Source organism: Neophocaena asiaeorientalis, unplaced genomic scaffold (genome assembly GCF_003031525.2).
Source record: "Neophocaena asiaeorientalis asiaeorientalis breed wild unplaced genomic scaffold, Neophocaena_asiaeorientalis_V1.1 scaffold25, whole genome shotgun sequence".
NCBI lineage: Eukaryota > Metazoa > Chordata > Mammalia > Artiodactyla > Phocoenidae > Neophocaena > Neophocaena asiaeorientalis.
In genome coordinates, this window is record NW_020172492.1 from 4,056,463 (window position 1) to 4,075,138 (window position 18,676).

The following is an 18,676-nucleotide window of genomic DNA, read 5'->3' on the forward strand; positions in this document are numbered from 1 at the left end:
CTGGTCTGGGAAGATCCCATATGCCGCAGAGCAACTAAACCCATGTGCCACAACTACTGAACCTGAGCTCTAGAGCCCACAAGCCACAAATACTGAGCCCACCTTGTGCCACAACTACTGAAGCCCGCGTGCCTAGAGCCTGTGCTTGGCAACAGGAGAAGCCACCGCAATGAGAAGCCCACACACTGCAACAAAGAGTAGCCCCTGCTCACCACAACTAGAGAAATCCCGCGCACAGCAATGAAGACATAACACAGCCAAAAATTTTAAAAAATTTTAAAAAAAGGATAGCAGGAAACGAGGGGGAAAATTTCACAATTATACTTCCAGATTTTAATTCTGTTCACTCATACATTTATAGAACAAATAGACAGAATGTCAATCAGAATATGTAAAACTTGAACATTATCAACTAAATTGACCTAATTGACAATTATATGACATTCTACCAAATACATATTTTCAAGTGCACAAGCAAGATTATCTAAGATGGATCACATGCTAGGATGTAAAATGAATATAAATAAATGTCAAAAGACTGAAGTCTTACACAGTATGTCCTTTGCCCATAAGGGTTTTAATCAAAAATCAACTAGTCATTTTCACAGTGTTGATTCTTCCAATCCAACAACATGGTATATCTCTCCATCTGTTTGTATGATCTTTAATTTCTTTCATCAGTATCTTACAGTTTTCTGCATACAGGTCTTTTGTCTCCTTAGGTAGGTTTATTCCTAGGTATTTTTTCTTTTTGTTGCAATGGTAAATGGGAGTGTTTCCTTAATTTCTCTTTCAGACTTTTTGTCATTAGTGTATAGGAATGCAAGAGATTTCTGTGCATTAATTTTGTATCCTGCTACTTTACCAAATTCATTGATTAGCTCTACTAGTTTTCTGGTAGTGTCTTTAGGATTCTCTGTGTATAGTATCATGTCATCTGCAAACAGGGACAGCTTTACTTCTTCTTTTACAATTTGGATTCCTTTTATTTCTTTTTCTTCTCTGATTGCTGTGGCTAAAACTTCCAAAACTATGTTGAATAAGAGTGGTGAGATTGGACAACCTTGTCTTGTTCCTGATCTTAGAGGAAGTGGTTTCAGTTTTTCACCATTGAGAACGATGTTGGCTGTGGGTTTGTCATATATGGCCTTTATTATGTTGAGGTAAATTCCCTCTATGCCTATTTTCTGGAGGGTTTTTATCATAAATGGGTGTTGAATTTTGTCAAAAGCTTTCTCTGCATCTATTGAGCTGATCATGTGGTTTTTATCCTTCAATTTGTTAATATGGTGCATCACACGGATTGATTTGCATATATTGAAGAATCCTTGCATTCCTGGTATAAACCCCACTTGATCATGGTGTATGATCCTTTTAATGTGCTGTTGGATTCTGTTTGCTAGTATTTTGTTGAGAATTTTTATATCTGTGTCCATCAGTGATATTGGCCTGTAGTTTTCTTTCTTTGTGACATATATGTCTGGTTTTGGTATCAAGGTGATGGTGGCCTCACAGAATGAGTTTGGGAGTGTTCCTCCCTCTGCTATATTTTGGAAGAGTTTGAGAAGGATAAGTGTTAGCTCTTCTCTAAGTGTTTGATACAATTTGCCTGTGAAGCCATCTGATCCTGGGCTTTTGTTTGTTGGAAGATTTTTAATCACAGTCTCAGTTTCAGTGTTTGTGATTGGTCAGTTTATATTTTCTATTTCTCCCTGGTTAGTCTTGGAAGGTTGTGCTTTTCTAAGAATTTGTCCATGTTTTCCAGGTTGTCCATTTTATTATCATATAGTTGCTTGTAGTAATCTCTCATGATCCTTTGTATTTCTGCAGTGTCAGTTGTTACTTCTCCTTTTTCATTTCCAATTCTATTGATTTGAGTCTTCTCCCTTTTTTTCTTGATGTGTCTGGCTAATGGTTTATCAATTTTGTTTATCTTCTCAAAGAACCAGCTTTTAGTTTTATTGATATTTGCTATTGTTTCCTTTATTTCTTTTTCATGTATTTCTGGTCTGATCTTTATGATTTCTTTCCTTCTGCTAACATTGGGGGTTTTTTTTCTTCTTTCTCTAATTGCTTTAGGTGTAAGGTTAGATTCGTTATTTGAGATGTTTCTTGTTTCTTGAGGTAGGATTGTATTGTTATAAACTTCCCTCTTAGAATTGCTTTTGCTGCATCCCACAGGTTTTGGGTCATTGTGTTTTCATTGTCATTTGTTTCTAGGTATTTTTTGATTTCCTCTTTGATTTCTTCAGTGATCTCTTGGTTATTAAGTAGTGTATTGTTTAGCCTCCATGTATTTGTATTTTTTACAGATTTTTTTCCTGTAATTTATATCTAGTCTCATAGCATTGTGGTCAGAAAAGATACTTGATATGCTTTCATTTTTAAAAAATTTACCAAGGCTTGATTTGTGCCCCAAGATATGAACTATACTACCCAAAGCAATCTACAGATTCAATGCAATCCCTATCAAACTACCAATGGCATTTTTCGCAGAACTAGAACAAAAAATTGCACAGTTTGTATGGAAACACAAAAGCCCCTGAATAACCAAAGTAATCTTGAGAAAGAAAAATGGAGCTGGAGAAATCAGGCTCCTGGACTTCAGACAATACTACAAAGCTACAGTCATCAAGACAGTATGGTACTGGCACAAAAATAGAAATATAGATCAATGTAACAGAATAGAAAGCCCAGAGAGAAACCCATGCACATATGGTCACCTTATCTTTGATAAAGGAGGCAAGAGTATAAAATGGAGAAAAGACAGCCTCTTCAATAAGTGGGTCTGGGAAAACTGGACACCTACATGTAAAAGAATGGAATTAGAACACTTCCTAACACCATACACAAAAATAAACTCAAAATGGATTAAAGACCTAAATGTAAGGTCAGACACTATAAAATTCTTAGTGGAAAACATAGGCAGAACACTCTGTGACATAAATCACAGCAAGATCCTTTTTGCCCAATGGAAATAAAAACAAAAATAAACAAATGGGACCTAATGAAACTTAAAAGCTTTTCACAGCAAAGGAAGCCATAAACAAGATGAAAAGGCAACCCTCAGAATGGGAGAAAATATTCACAAACGAAGCAACTGACAAAGGATTAATCTCCAAAATATACAAGCAGCTCATGCAGCTGAATATCAAAAAAACAAACAACCCAATCCAATAATGGACAGAAGACCTAAATAGACATTTCTCCAAAGAAGATATACAGGTAGCTAACAAACACATGGAAGAATGCTTAACATCACTAATCATTAGAGTAATGCAAATCAAAACTACAATGAGGTATCACCTCACACTGGTCAGAATGGCCCTCATCAAAAGTTCTACAAACCATAAATGCTGGAGAGGGTGTGGGGAAAAGGGAACCCTCTTGCATTGTTGGTGGGAATGTAAATTGATACAGCCACTATGGAGAACAGTATGGAGGTTCCTTACAAAACTAAAAATAGAGCTAACATATGACCCAGCAATCCTACTACTGGGGATATACCCTGAGAAAAACATAATTCAAAAAGAGGCATGTACCAGAATGTTCATTGCAGCTCTATTTACAAGAGCCAGGATATGGAAGTAACCTGAGTCCCTTGACAGATGAATGTATAAAGAAGATGTGGCACATATATACAATGGAATATTACTCAGCCATATAAGGAAACGAAATGGAGTTATTTGTAGTGAGGTGGATGGACATAGAGTGTGTCTTACAGAGTGAAGTAAGTCAGAAAAACAAATACCGTATGCTAACACATATATATGGAATCTAAAAAAAAAAAAAAGGTTCTGAAGAACCTAGGGGAAGGACATGAATAAAGATAGAGATGTAGAGAATGGACTTGAGGACACAGGGACGGGGAAGGGTAAGCTGGGACAAAGTGAGAGAATGGCATGGACTTATATATACTACCAAATGTAAAATAGCTAGTCGGAAGCAGCCGCATAGCACAGGGAGATCAGTTCCATGCTTTGTGACCATCTAGAGTGGTGGGATAGGGTGGGTGGGAGGGAGATGCAAGAGGGAGGAGATATGGGGATATATGTATATGCATAGCTGATTCACTTTGTTATAAAGCAGAAACTAACACACCATTGTAAAGCAATTATACTCCAATAAAGGTGTTAAAAAAAATCAACTAGTAACATAGCTTTAAAAGCCCCCAAATATTTGGAAATAAAACAACACATATAAATAATTTATTGATCAAAGAAGGAATCAAAAGAGAAATTAGAAAGTATTTACAATTGAATTATAATAAAAATACAGCGCATCAAATTTTGTAGGATGCAGTTTAAACCCCATTTAGAGGGATATTTACCACATGAAATGCTATACTAGTAAAAAATAAAATCTGAGTTTCTACTTTAAGAAGATTTAAAAACAAGAGAAAATTAAAGCCACAGTAAGTTGAAGGAAAAAAAATTATAAAAGAAGTCTATGTAAAAGAAAACAAACCATAGAGAAAATTTACAAAGGCAAAAGTTGGTTCTTCAAAAACATTAATAAAATAGAACTCCTAGTGAGGCTGTTTCATAGTAGTAGGAAGCAAATCAGTGATATTTCCACAGATCTTAGACATATTACAAAGATAGTAAATATTACGAATGATTTTATGCCAATAAATATAATTTAAATAAAATGGGAAAATTGTGTAAAGAAAGCCTACCCAAACTGACACTGAAGTGAAAAATCTGAAACTATTAACTTAATAGATTTTTATAATAAAAATACCACCCCCCCAAAGTAAAATCTTGGGCCCAGATTTGGTGAATTTCATCAAACATTTAAGAAAAAAGTATTCTATTCTTATACAATTTACAGAAAACAGTGGAGGGATGAATAATTTCCTTCTCATTTTAAGAGGCTAGGATAACTCTTATACCATAACCTGACAAATGTAACACCAACAGCACCCCCAGAAATAACGATTAAGAAAGGAAAAGAAAATTATAGACCAATGATCACAGATGTAAAGATTCTGAACAAAATATTAGAGACTTAAATTCAGGAATTTAAAGAGGGAGAAGCATACATTCTAGCATTAAGGCAAAAAAACTGTGAAGTAAATGATAACTTTCTTTGTCTACTCATTTTCACTTATATTCATTTCTTCTATTCACTGTTCTCTAGAACTATTCCTCATGGTCCATGATTATTTGTAATATAATAAGTTCCATATAGAATGAAGCAAGAAGAATGAATGTGGTAGAACTATGGTGATAACTAAGAGGGTTTGCATTTTTAACATGTTTAAAGGTTTTGAGGGCTAAGTGCTGTTCATACACATTACTACATTTAATACTACAACATATGTCTGGAATATGTCCTATATTAATTTTCATATCTGAGAAAACTGAGATTCATATAAATTCAATTGTCCCAGATCTCACTTTTCAAACAAACAAGTTGTAGAAGTAGATCTTTCTCAAGAAGGCAGCACTTTCTGTCATAGGTAGAGTAACAGTCCTTCAAAGATGTCCATGCCCTAACCCTCAGAACCTGTGACTACATTACCTGACATGGAGCAGAAGCTTTGCTGATGTGATTAAGGTTAAGAACCTTGAGAGGGGCAAATTATCCTGGATTATCCAGGTGGACCCAATCTCATCACATGAGTGCTTAAAAGTGAAGGAGGAAAGCAGGGAAGTGGGTCAGGGGAATGCGATGTGAGAAGCACTCTTGCTGCCCTTCAAGATGGCAGAAGATGGTCAAGAGCCAGAGTGTGGTGGCTTCCAGAGGGTGAGAGTGGCCTTAGTTTAGAGCCAGCAGGAGAATGGAGACCTTGGTCCAAAAGTGCAAAGAGCTGACTTCTGCCAAGAACCCAAATGGATAGGAAAGGGATTCTCCCCAAGACCTTCCACAGAGGACAACAGCCTGATGACACCTTGATTTTTTTTCCAGTGAGGTCCGTGCTACACCTCTGACCTACAGAACTGTAAGATAATATATTTGTGTTGTAAGTCCCTAAAGTTATCATAGCTTGTTACACAGCCACAAGAAACTACTATAGTCCTCAAATCATGTATTACATGTCACCATTTACTTCTCCTATATCTAGAACTTGTCCTGTTTGTCATGAAGCATTGTGTTCTCATTTTTGTTTTTAATGCTGAAAGCAACTGTTTGATTATATTAGAGATCCAGGAACTTAATGTAAGAAAACAACAGCCAGAAATGGCATAACCTACAGACATTCCCTAAGTGGTAGGTATGGGATCTCTCCAAACACTACCATGATAGAGGAGCCCTGTGGGCCGGCCTCTTCTACTCCACTGCTCCTTCCATTGGTGTTTTCATTGGGGTGAGGGGAGAGTCTGCCATTCCTTTTCCTTGGTAAATTGATCCTGAGCACCAGATGTTAGTGGTTAAACCTTAGCGAAGAAACTAGGAAGATAAGCAAAGGTCAGTCTCAGCAAGGATTTGAGAAGGCATCATAGGACTGACATGCCACCCAGAACTTGTCCACAGTGATTAGATGCTGGTAAGATAATTCCTAGTCAAACACAGCTGTCTTAAGGAGGCCTTAGTTCTAAGCGCTTCCTGCTTAAGTCAACAAGTTCTAGTCTCTGAGGAGAAGGAAGAATGATCAATGTGAGTGATATTGAACCACTCTTGTTCTTATTTCTTTAGCACAGTTAGTGTTTGATTTTCAAGATCCAGTTCTCATGCTGTGTAGTGTGCTTTGCTCAGAATGTAGCAGACAAATGTAAATGGATAATGATTCCTTGAAGCTTTTTGACAGATAGAAGATTTTCCCCAAATACCTACAAATGTATATATTCTCAGAGTAAAGTTAATGATCTGTCTCTGTTTTTATTATTTTTAAGCCAAGATAGCTATCAAAGTGAAAAACAGGGAGTCAGACAAGTGGGTTTTACCCTGACTTGTTAACCCACCAGCACTCTTAGGGATTACTGTTCCTCAGTGCGGTATGTTTGACTTTCCTTTCCACAACTCTTTTACCCTCTGTAGCTCAGTACCTGAACTTGTAAAAAAGCAGTTTGAGTCATTACTATTGTCGAAGGTTACATTCCTCTAATTTTGGAAAGCTACATCGCAGCAGCAACCTTTCAGACTTTCAAGTAAAGCTGGAGCCCCAGGCTGATGACTTTAGAAAATAGGCTGAATGAGCATCATTTGGCTACTGATTGGCAACAGCTTGAAAACTTCTTCCTTTTCCATTTATGCGACTAGAAAGATCGTTTTGTTGCCTAATCTCTGGTTTTACTTTTTGTCTTTCTTTTTTCCTTCTTCTTCTTGTGTAATGATCCCAGAAGGAAACAAGGAGACTAAGGCAAAACATGCCTTTCAACCCCTAAATCAAAATTGAAGTAGAGTTTGAAATGTGGGCAATGTTTAGGTGTGTGAAAGAAAAGTCACAACAAAAACAACCATCTGTAGACCAATTGGCTTAAACCAAACTTTAGGTAGTTACATAGTCATGCCCCAGCCTCTGGCCAGAACTTTAAAAAAATATATTGAGAATTTCCCCTTGATGAATTTTTAGTGTAATCAAAAACCTCTGCTTAGCACCCATACTTCCTTCCTCTTTAAAATTTCTAAAATGTTTGCCCTTTTTTCCTCCAATTAACATCCACTTTTTGCTGGATTGAATCCTAACTATATGTATATTCTCTTAATTTATCTCATAATTATCTTCACAACTGATAGATACTTTGTATTTTTTTAATAGAATTCTGAAATTTCTTATTTGCTCGGTAGCTGCTGTAAAGTAGATTTCTGAGGAGGATTCCTTGACTAGATATTAGGAAACAATTGGAAGCAAGACAGCAAAATGATGGTGAGAACATCTTCAGGTAATCCTAATTAAAAAAAAAGTGGTCGTATGGAAATGTGCACTTTGATATTGAAAAGCCTGTCACTGGGTGGTATTGCCCTGTGTGTTGATGATGTGGGTCCTGCCTCTTCCCCTCCCACAGTGAGAGACAACTGTCTTGTTCTTACTTGCTCCTCTGTTACTATTTAAATGGAAATTAAAGCAAGGTTAGCAAATGAAATGCCTGCTGTCTTACAACAGAACAGCCTGTTCCAGGTCAGACCTAGATGGGAAAGAGGAAATTAAGAATATGCTTTATTGGGCTTATGAATAAAGTTGCTTTGACCCCAGTGAAGGGAAATGCTTTTGGGATTTCATTTTATTCTATCCATATGTCATATATAAGCATGATTGATAAGTTTTTAAATACCAAATTGTTCCTAAAGCAAGTTGATAAATTGCTGTGACAATTTTAGGAGGATATGGTCATCACTTTTCCTATTAATCTCAATTATAAGAAACTTTTTGTATTGACACCTAGAAGGGATCATCCATATGCCAGACAACTGAAATTGTTACTTATTAAAAATAACTTCCTTTGTCTATCTTTTAATTATTTGTGAAACAGTATGAACCTGAGGACGGTATTATAAACTGAAAATGCAATGATATTAATTACAATAGTTAGAAGTTTTGAGTCTTTGCTAAGGCCGTGGCACACTGCTATATGCCTTTTATTGAGGCAGTTCCATTTAATTTTCACACCAGCCCTAAGGAGTTAAGTCCTGTTCTACCCATTTATACAGATGAAGAAGCTGAGGTTCAGAAAATTGAGTTGCCCTGAATCTTACCGCTGGGAAAAGACAGCACAGGGGTTTGAATCCAGGTTTATTTTGTTTATAATTATAGAACATTTGTCTTTCAACTGCCATGAAACAACAAAGTCTTTACTGTTGAGGAATATGGAGATTAATAGGCAAGACAGGCATGTATAGACCAAGGACTAAGAAATGAGAATTGCAGGGGTGACTAATTCTGTTTGGAGCAGCAGAGAAAAATCAGCTTACTTAAGATGACTATAGAAGCCTTCCAGAAAATAACATGAATGCTACTTAAATAGTCCTTCACTAATTCACAAAGCATGAGTGAGTGTCAGCTCTGTAGCAGCCGTTGGGCTTTGGAGTACCACCGTGCTTAGTCTTGAGTTTGATACAGACATTCAAAATGAAGTCACAGCATTAACGTAAGGAAAAGCGCTGTGTGTTAAAAGTGCTCCTGGTGAGTTAAAGTGAATGGATCTTGTTGCCATAATATGAATATAATAGGGGAGAATAAATACTGCTTCAAGAAACAAATTAATGATGAATGAGAAGGTAGTTCATCTATTTAAAAGTTTAAGTAAATGACTTTTAAAACAAATAATACATAATATCGTGCAGGATTATCCCAGCACACTAGTTACTTCCTGTTCCTCTTACTCACTTGGGGCAGCTGCATGAAGTCAGGTCACAATGGAACCGTTTCTCACACAGAGGCAGTAACTTACTAAACAGTCCTTTAGAACGAAGCAGTGGTGAAGACACCTGCCAAAAGCGCTTGATAGAACCCGGGATTAGAATTCACACTGGAAGAAGCTGGCTCAATGTGTCATACAAATATGAAATGCTTGTAATTGCATGTTTCTAAATTGAAACTCTGACATCTGTTGGAGTATTTCTCTGATGCCAAGAAACCAAATGAAACAAAAAGTCAAGGAACTCAGAAGTTGGAAACCCAAATACAGTGTGGTATCTTAGGTACTAGGTTGCCTTGCTTCTCCTTTGATATTTGACTTTGGACCTGCCACAGAATGTGGTGGTTACTTGTGCAATAATGCTTTGTTTGTGTGGCCCATTTATAATCTAGACTGGAGTTTACTTACTTTTATTTTTTAGATAGATAAAGTAATTGCATGTTTGTTATGGGTCAGCTTGATTCAGAAAGTTAAATTTGTAGAATCCTGGAATCCCTTATCTTGCAGAAAACTGGTAACTGAAAATTGGAAAGGGCAGCTTAAAGAGCCACAAGGTGAAAAGTGTAAGGAGAAGTGCTAATTTCCTTCCCCAAAAGAGAGGTATGCACTTTCTTGCAGCCTTTCCTCAAAGTCAGTAATATGTACTTCCCACAGTATCATCAGTTCATGTTTTTAAATCACGGGGGTGAAATGACTCACATATTCCTTTTATCCTACCTTATCATGAATTAATCTCAAAATTAAGCTTAGTATATATAATCACAATTTAAAGTGCAAAAAGTCCAAGCAAATAGTTGTTAATAAAAAGACTAAAAATACTGGAATTATTTGCAGTGACTGGAAAAAAGGATGTACAGGAAAATAAACAGGTAGTAGTTGGAAGTTTTTTTTTATTGACAGAGACTCCCTTCATAGGAAATAACCTTCTCTTTCAAATCTTTACTTATCAAGTATGTGAGATGGTTAGAAAATGTTTCCATAATCAATCATGCTTCTATATTCTAGGTGTGTGCCTATAAAACCCTGCAAAACTGCTGATAAAGTTTACCAGCAACTAAAAAAGTTCAAAGTCTCACCTGTTATCTTCTCCAAATCTATTTTTTCCACCTCTATTTCTGATCTATAAAAGGCATTCTTACCTTCCTATTAATATGGAACAAAATCTAGAGATCTTTGGCTCCTTTTTCTTCATCTCCTGTTTCTTCACCACCTCACTTTACAACATAAGCACACATTCATTCAGTCACCAAGTTCTTCCATTTTCTTTCCAAAATAGCCCTTACGTTGAGGTTAACTTTGATATTTGTAACAACCTTGTAGGTAGTCCTATTATATGCATAGAATTCTACCTTTCTATCCATCAGAGTTAGCTTTCTAACAAACAAACTCTTCTTGAGTTTGTCCCCAACTTGATTTTCCAATGTGATTTTTCACTACTCTTTACCTCAGTGAATGCGACCTGCTTGCTTTCCTAGGTTATAAGCCCAGTAAGCGCAAATCGCTTATTTCTCTAGCCCTTTTCCTGCCTTTTTCTCTACTCAGGAATAACCTTTTCCTCTGCCTGTTGAGATCTTGCACACATCGACATAATTTCATGTAATGATTTTCTAAAGCCTACATGAAACATTGCAAGTTCTACAGGCATTTTTTAAACTATTTATCCAATTGTTTTCAAAATTATGTATTATCAGCAGCATTGTTTTACTTTCAAAGCTGTCTTACACAGAACCATATAAATATATGCATACAAACACTCACAAATATGTGAGTGTAATATACATATATATGTAATTTTATTGGAATTAATTGATTTGCTAAGTTCATATTGGTAACATTTATTTTCATAAAGTCAATTGGTAAGAAGACTGATAACTAAGTTTGAAATTGATTATGAATGACAGTCTGATACTGGTTTTTGGTTTATTCTTTTTGTTTTTCTTAAACAACATTTAGAAATTATTGTCATATATGGTTTTAAATCATAGATTTTTATGATTCATTTTGCAGTTTCAGGCAAATTTGTCAATAAACAGGGAAGGCAGGAAAAAAATTACCTATCTGCAGAGAAACAAATGAGGAACGGAGGCTAAATTATTGATGGACTGCAGTGTATTAAATTTACTGTATAACATATTTGAGTTCATTTTTTAAAATAACATTTACTTTTAGAATAGATTAGATTTACAGAAGAGTTATGCAGATAGGACAGAGCTTCCACACACCCCACACCTCCAGATCCCTGCTATTATTAACATCTTACATTGGTAAGATACATATGTTATAATTTTTTTTATATATATTTATTTATTTATTTTTGGCTGCATTGAGTCTTCATTTCTTCACACGGGCTTTCTTGCAGCGAGCGGGGGCTACTCTTCATTGTGGTGCGTGGGCTTCTTCTCATTGCAGTGGCTTCTCTTGTTGCGGAGCACAGGCTCTAGGAGTGTGGGCTTCAGTAGTTGTGGCATGTGGGCTCAGTAGTTGTGGCTCGCGGACTCTAGAGCGCAGGCTCAGTAGCTGTGGCGCACGGGCTTAGTTGCTCCGCGGCATGTGGGATCTTTCCGGGCCAGGGCTCAAACCCGTGTCCCCTGCATTGGTAGGCAGATTCTTAACCACTGCGCCACCAGGGAAGCCTCTACATATGTTATAATTAATAAAAAAAATACTGATACATTATTATTAACTAAAGTCCCTACTTTGGTTATATTTCCTTGGATTTTACCTTCTGTGCTTTTTTTAATTTTAAAAGAGTTAAGCTACATTTTAGGAATGAAATTTGAATATAATAGTGGAATTATCAAAACACTCCATGGATTCCTTGGTTTCTGTGGAACACAGCAAAAACACTGTTCTTTCTGCTTAAGTTTCATCTATTACCTGTTACCCTAAGCCACCCTTTTTCAAATTATGTTTCTCAATAAAGAATTACTTTCTCTCTAGTTCGCTAAATAAATTGCACTGTTTAATGCCCCATGCCTATGTTGGCTTTCTGCTTGGATGATCTCTTTCTCTCTTTGTCCAGCTAGTGAATTTTTTATTAATCCCCTAAAATCTAGCATAAGAACCATCTACTCTGCTCCTTTCCTAAAGATGCTAATAATTATTCTGCAGTGGTTTTAGTATCAGGCATTTTTTTGTCAAATAAATACTCAAATTTTCTGATGTATTTTGTTTGACTTATCACTTCACTTCCCATTTGAATAAATTTAATACATTTTCCATTTCCTTTATATAGATATGGCATACAGAATTTGAGAAACTTACACATTTAACGAAACGGAAATTCTATAAAATCTGATAGAGCAAGGTCTTGAAGTGTGTGTGTGTGTTTGTGTGTGCATGAGTATAGGAACTTTCCTTTTTTTTTTCTTTTTGGCCTACAGTCAAGTCAATAGAAATGAGCTGAATTTGACCATTGCACCCATGAGACTTTCTTAGGTGATTATTTTAAGCTTTATAATTTAATAGTACAATAAGATTTGCAATTTAGAATAACTGAATTTTGGGGATTGATTAAAAGAATACCATTAACATAATTTTTTATGAATCCAGTATAATTTAATTAGCACTTTGATCATGAGCAATGATAATAATGTCTAAGTGGGTCAGTGCTGATTTTTGTTATTCATGCTACGCCCTCTAGGTTCCAACTGCTGCTGTTTTACAGAACTTTAATATTTCCACCAGTAGAGAACAGAGAGGAGCAGATTTTTTTCCATTTGGTTTTGACTACTTGTAAAGCAACATGATTAGAGAATGCCAGGGGAGGATTTTCTGTAGGACTAATTGCCTAGAGAGAACCTTTATTCTCTCTAATGGGTCGTGAGAGTATGATGAAATTATTATATACCAATGTATTAAGTTAAAGAAAAGTCCAGCTTATATATTTCTTTCCATTGAAATTTAACCCTGTAAGTGATGTTTATACAGCTGGGAGCAGGTTGCAAAACAGAAAAAGATTATTAAATTTATTGTTGATAATTATTTTTCATGATAGCAGAAGCCATTTACATTTGTGTAGTGTCAAACAGTTAGTGGCTTGTTGCAACCTAAGTGTCCATCGACAGCTGAATGGATAAAGAAGATGTGGCACATATATACAATGGAGTATTACTCAGCCATAAAAGGAAATGAAATTGAGTTATTTGTAGTGAGGTGGATGGACCTAGAGACTGCCATACAGAGTGAAGTAAGTCAGGAAGAGAAAAATAAGTACCGTATGCTAACATATATATATGGAATCTAAAAATAATAATAATAATGGTTCTAAAGAACCTAGGGGCAGGACAGGAATAAAGGCTCAGATGTAGGGCATGAACCTGAGGACATGGGGAGGGGGAAGGGTAAGCTGAGACGAAGTGAGAGAGTGGCATGGACATATATACACTACCAAACGTAAAATAGATAGCTAGTGGGAAGCAGCCACATAGCACAGGGAGATCAGCTCGGTGCTTTGTGAACACCTAGAGGGGTGGGATAGGGAGGGTGGGAGGGAGATGCAAGAGGAAGGGGATATGAGGATATATGTATATGTATAGCTGATTCACTTTGTTACAGAGCAGAAACTAACACACCATTGTAAAGCAATTATACTCCAGTAAAGATGTTAAAAAAAAAAAAAGAAACAGAAAACAGTGATTGGCTTCTTACTCATCTCATTTAATCCTGACAGAAATTTATTTCTATTGGAGCTAAAGACATTGTGATCTCCATTTACAGTTGAGGGGGCTGAATATGAAAGTGATTAGGAAAGTGATTGTGAGGCAGAAGAGAACCAGAGCTCAAATCTCGAAAGGGACCCAGGACAGTTTTTCCTAGCAACAAATTTGGTTATATTATTCGAACACTTAATATTTACCAGGTGATGTGCTGGGTTTGGCGATCCACAGATGAAAAGACATGTTTCCTTATAATAAACATTCAAACTGGAAAAAAAAATGAATTCCACTTCTTTTTTTCCTTGCTCTGACTAGTGAAGAGGCTCAAGGGCTGAGTTGTGCCCAAATGGTGGAAATAATAGGAGATTAAAAGAAGAAATAAGTTTGGGGGGCATGAATTAGGGAGGAAAGTTTTACACAGGTTGTAATTAGATAAATACCTGAACCAAGACAGTGACAGAGGAGATAATGAGAATGGGAGATAGGTTTTACATATATTTGGCAATGGGTGGATATTGGGAATGAAGAAAAGTTGGAGAAAGCTGTTCACATTATTTTTCTCCAAAATAGGGAGTGATAGATCATTAAGGTGAAATGAGGATGGAGTAACACATTAAATTTTTTTCAGTATGAACTTCCTTTCTTACCACTACCCTCCATTGTCACTACATCCTTGCCTAAATTTAAGCCTTGATTTCTCTACCTATACTTTTCTTTCTCTGAGTCAATATTACAATTCAGAGGCAGAATCTGTTTTCATTAGAAGAGGGAAGGTCTTCAGGGAGAGTCTGCAGAAATAGGATTCTCTGTCAGTAAATCCAGGGGAACATGAACCGGTCACCAAAACCTTATAGGTGGATGGACAATTAGGAGAAAATTACAGGACATGAAGACAGATTAGAAAAGTTGGTTTCATCAAAGAGTGCACAGTACTTGAGGCTGAACTGCAAGTACTGCACTCCCAGCAACAGGAGCTCCTGCTTCCAGTAGACACCTTAGGATGAGAAAACCACTGGCAACGCTGTAAACAGTAGTTAGCCTCAGGCTAACCCAAAGAAATGCAGTAAGGAATAGAAGAATTTGGAGATACAAATAAAAGCTGTGGGCTAGAGGAAGTGTGTGGCTATTTGGTAGTGATAAAGTGTTGCTTCTTAAGCAGACTGTGCCTGGTTTAACGTGGAAAGCAATGAACCCTGTGGTTGCTTAGCCTCATTGCCTACTCAGTTCACTCTGTCAGTTTTGCTCCCTGAAAGAAACTGTGGATTGAATAAAGGCCAGGAAAAAATGCTTACTCAGCTGTTTCCTTATGCAGTTGACTCCAAGGATTAGCAATCCAGGCAGCCTGTCCTCTGACCTGGGCTTGGACAAACTCAGTGTTTGTCCTCACTTTCCATCTCATCTACAAAGCTCCACCTTAAATGCCCACCTGATTCTCAACTACTCTGCAAAATTCTGACGACTGATGCAAAGAGTGAAGCATTTATAAAATTAAAACAATATATATTTTCCTGAAGTTTTCCTAAATATCCATGAAAAGAGCTGCTTTAGATTTTTGATCACTTAACAGTAAAAATAACACAGATAATCTGGGATTTAATAAAACCAAGGATCTCATTCACAAACTAAAAACACTGAAAATATGAAACTATTCATCCAGCACCAAGAAATATTTCATCCACCATAAGTAATTCTTTTTTTTTTTTTTTTTTTTTTTTTTGGATGCGGTACGCGGGCCTCTCACTGTTGTGGCCTCTCCCGTCGCGGAGCACAGACTCCGGACACGCAGGCTCAGTGGCCATGGCCCACGGGCCCAGCCGCTCCGCGGCACGTGGGATCCTCCCAGACCGGGGCACGAACCCGCGTCCCCTGCATCGGCAGGCGGACTCCCAACCACTGCGCCACCAGGGAAGCCCCACGATAATTAATTCTTAATAAAATAAGAGTATTTTTAAAATACTCTTATTAGCTGACTGTTCTATTATTTAGTTATTTCTGTGGATCAAAAACTCGTATTGCTGTAAATTATCAATCAGACTAAATTTTTATGACAGCCTGCTTTGTATAGTTACACACATATTTTGTATACTTTTCCATTAAAGAATAAAGTATTTGGGAAAAGTAGCACTAACCTTTATGGGAAAGCAGTTTGTCAAATGATTCACCCCATATCACTGCTTCTTCAGGAGAGATTCTGTTCAAGAAACAATGTTTTATAATGGAGTGTGCAGAAACTCTACTTATGAATCTTCTCTAACATGTGCTATCATACTGCTCTTTTCAGTCATATTTCACAGGATTTCTCCTTTGATTATTATACAATGGAAATTGTATTTATATTGGAAAGTTCAAAAACATTGGTCAACTTTCTTTTGGGTTTTGCCTATAAAACAATGTGTTAAAATAACATTATTTTCTCATGAATTATTTTATTTTCTAGGGAAAAATAATCATGTGTTAGGTTAAAAACAAAGAAATCAGGTCAATTATCTTTCTTAATTTGGCAAATAAGAGAACCTAATCTAACAGTGTCTTTCAGTCAAACTTTTTTAAAACTGCAATTTCCTTGAAACTCTTACCAAAATATGCAACAATTTTTTTAACAGATACAGGAAGTTTGACTAATGAAGTTTTAAAAGGGTAAGAAATAGGAAACATTCTTAATACAACAAATATTTTAGAAATGTTGATAATTGAATATATTTGTCTTGGATCTTTTATTGTTCATATTTGGAAAAATTTATATTATCCTAGTGTATAAAGTTATTCCATTTTCTGTTTGAACTAAAGAAATGGCTACAAGTTACAAAACATCCCTTTTTGTGCTTTACTTGATACTGTACCTAGGGCATTTTTTCCAAACTACTGAAGAAAGAGATGAATAGCATTTCTCAATGACATTGTGCAAACTCTTAAATTAATGAGTATTTCATCAGTTTAAAATACAAAGTGATGAAGGAGTAAAATATATCATTTAAAATTGGCAGGCATATAATTTTAAAAGAGCATCTTTAAACTTTTATGAGATTACTTAATTCAAGCTATTAAAATGGTTTAATTTTATGGAATATATCTAGTTTTTTTGAAATGAGATCGCTAACCCTTCCTTATATTACTGTGTAATATCCAATAAAATGGTAATCCCTAATTTCATCTTTCTTAAATCTTTAACGATAGAATCAGCAAAATGTCCCCCCCAGATAATTACAAGTTATTCACCTTGTTTCTTTGGCCAATTGCCCAGATCTGCTGGAAAGAGTATCTTCGTGAAACTCAGGTTTCTGCACAAGAAGACTTAGCCTATTTCTTTTTTCCTTAGCTCTGTAATGAAAAGGCATTAGCTTCAGGACAACTTGGATGACAATTGAAATCTCTCCTTCTGACTGACAAACAGATTTGGGATTGGTAATCACCTGGACACCCCTTCTCACCCACCTCCCTCACTCTGGACACGCTCAGTGGTTTTCTTAAGAATTTCATTTAAATACTGTTTATGGAGGAATTAGGATAGCATATGTGAAATATACTTGTTTTATTTCCCCTCAGTGACTTTAAAGTATTTGAGATTATATTTCAATAAATATTATTACAAGTTCTCCTGTGTGGTTAAAATTGTTGCACTTTAAAAAATAAAATAAAAACACTTTTAGATTTAACAGCTATTTACTCCTAATAAATAGATTTTTTTCAGTTGTAATATTACAATCAATATATTTTCAACCAGATATTTTAAAAACAAGTGCTAACAAATATTCAATGTCAATCATGTTTTTAAAAGTATAAGGCTAACTTAAAAAAATTATGATTTTTACCTGATTTTGGCTTCTTTGCTTGTTTCTTCTTTTCCTGAACCATATATTAACTTGAAAAAAGTTTTTTCTTTTGGTTCACACATATTTAATTGAGAAAAGAAAAACAATGATGTTGCCATCTTCTCTCTCTAAAATGTAGAGATGTCTAATTTATTACATCTTTCACTTGTTAATGCTATTCCATGGTTATACATAATGGAGTAAAAAGTTATCTCAACCCGTCAGCAACACTTTAAAAAAGAAAATCAAGAGCTTGGGTTTCTGCCTCTGCAAAAATATAGAACTGAGGAACTAAAGTACAATTCAGTCCGGAGTTGTTTAGGGAAATGATACTACAAATTTGCAAAATGACTCTTGGTCTCTGAGATAAAGACTAGTATTACCACAGCGCAACTTCTCTTTCTAGTTTGTGCAACCAGAATGATGCTAGACCCAAATGACACTGTCATTTCCCACAGGAACTTTTTAAAAAGGTCTTTAACGTGTGTAGTACGCGTTAAAATGTGTGTGGCAAAGTGCTACACCAATCATATTTTCCCTTGTTCTTAAAATTAAGTATTTTTACTTATTTAAATACATTGAATTAGGTAAATTACATTTAACTGACATAATGCTATGTAATGTTAATCACATTTGCTTAACATATTGTATCAAAATAAGAAGATAGATCATAGAGTTTCACAGTTGAAGGGGATAGTAAGAAGCATTTAATTCAATGATTTTTAAGCACAGGTCCATGGAATGACTTCAGACATTTGTAAAATTTTTACCAATCCATGATGAAAATGGGAATAAAAGATCATATGTAATTTTTTCCTTAAACTATTTTTTAATAGTATCTATTTTTAATATGAAGCACTTATTCTGAATTTGTCCTTTTGCCTTTTTTAATGTTAAAATGTTTTTA

The 18,676-nt window shown here is 35.7% G+C and overlaps 1 protein-coding gene across 1 annotated transcript in view; it reads right to left on the reverse strand.

Moving 5' to 3' along the window:
* RGS18 (regulator of G protein signaling 18) overlaps window positions 1-18,118 on the reverse strand; it is a 29,240-nt gene extending 11,122 nt beyond the window's left edge. The window contains exons 1-3 of the mRNA XM_024738198.1: window positions 17,770-18,118; window positions 17,177-17,278; window positions 16,090-16,151 (exon numbers count right to left, since the gene is read on the reverse strand). Of these exons, the coding sequence (XP_024593966.1) occupies window positions 16,090-16,151; window positions 17,177-17,278; window positions 17,770-17,888 (283 nt within the window). The 5' untranslated portion in view covers window positions 17,889-18,118. The remainder of the gene's footprint in view (window positions 1-16,089; window positions 16,152-17,176; window positions 17,279-17,769) is intronic.
* Between the last annotated feature and the right edge of the window lie 558 nt (window positions 18,119-18,676).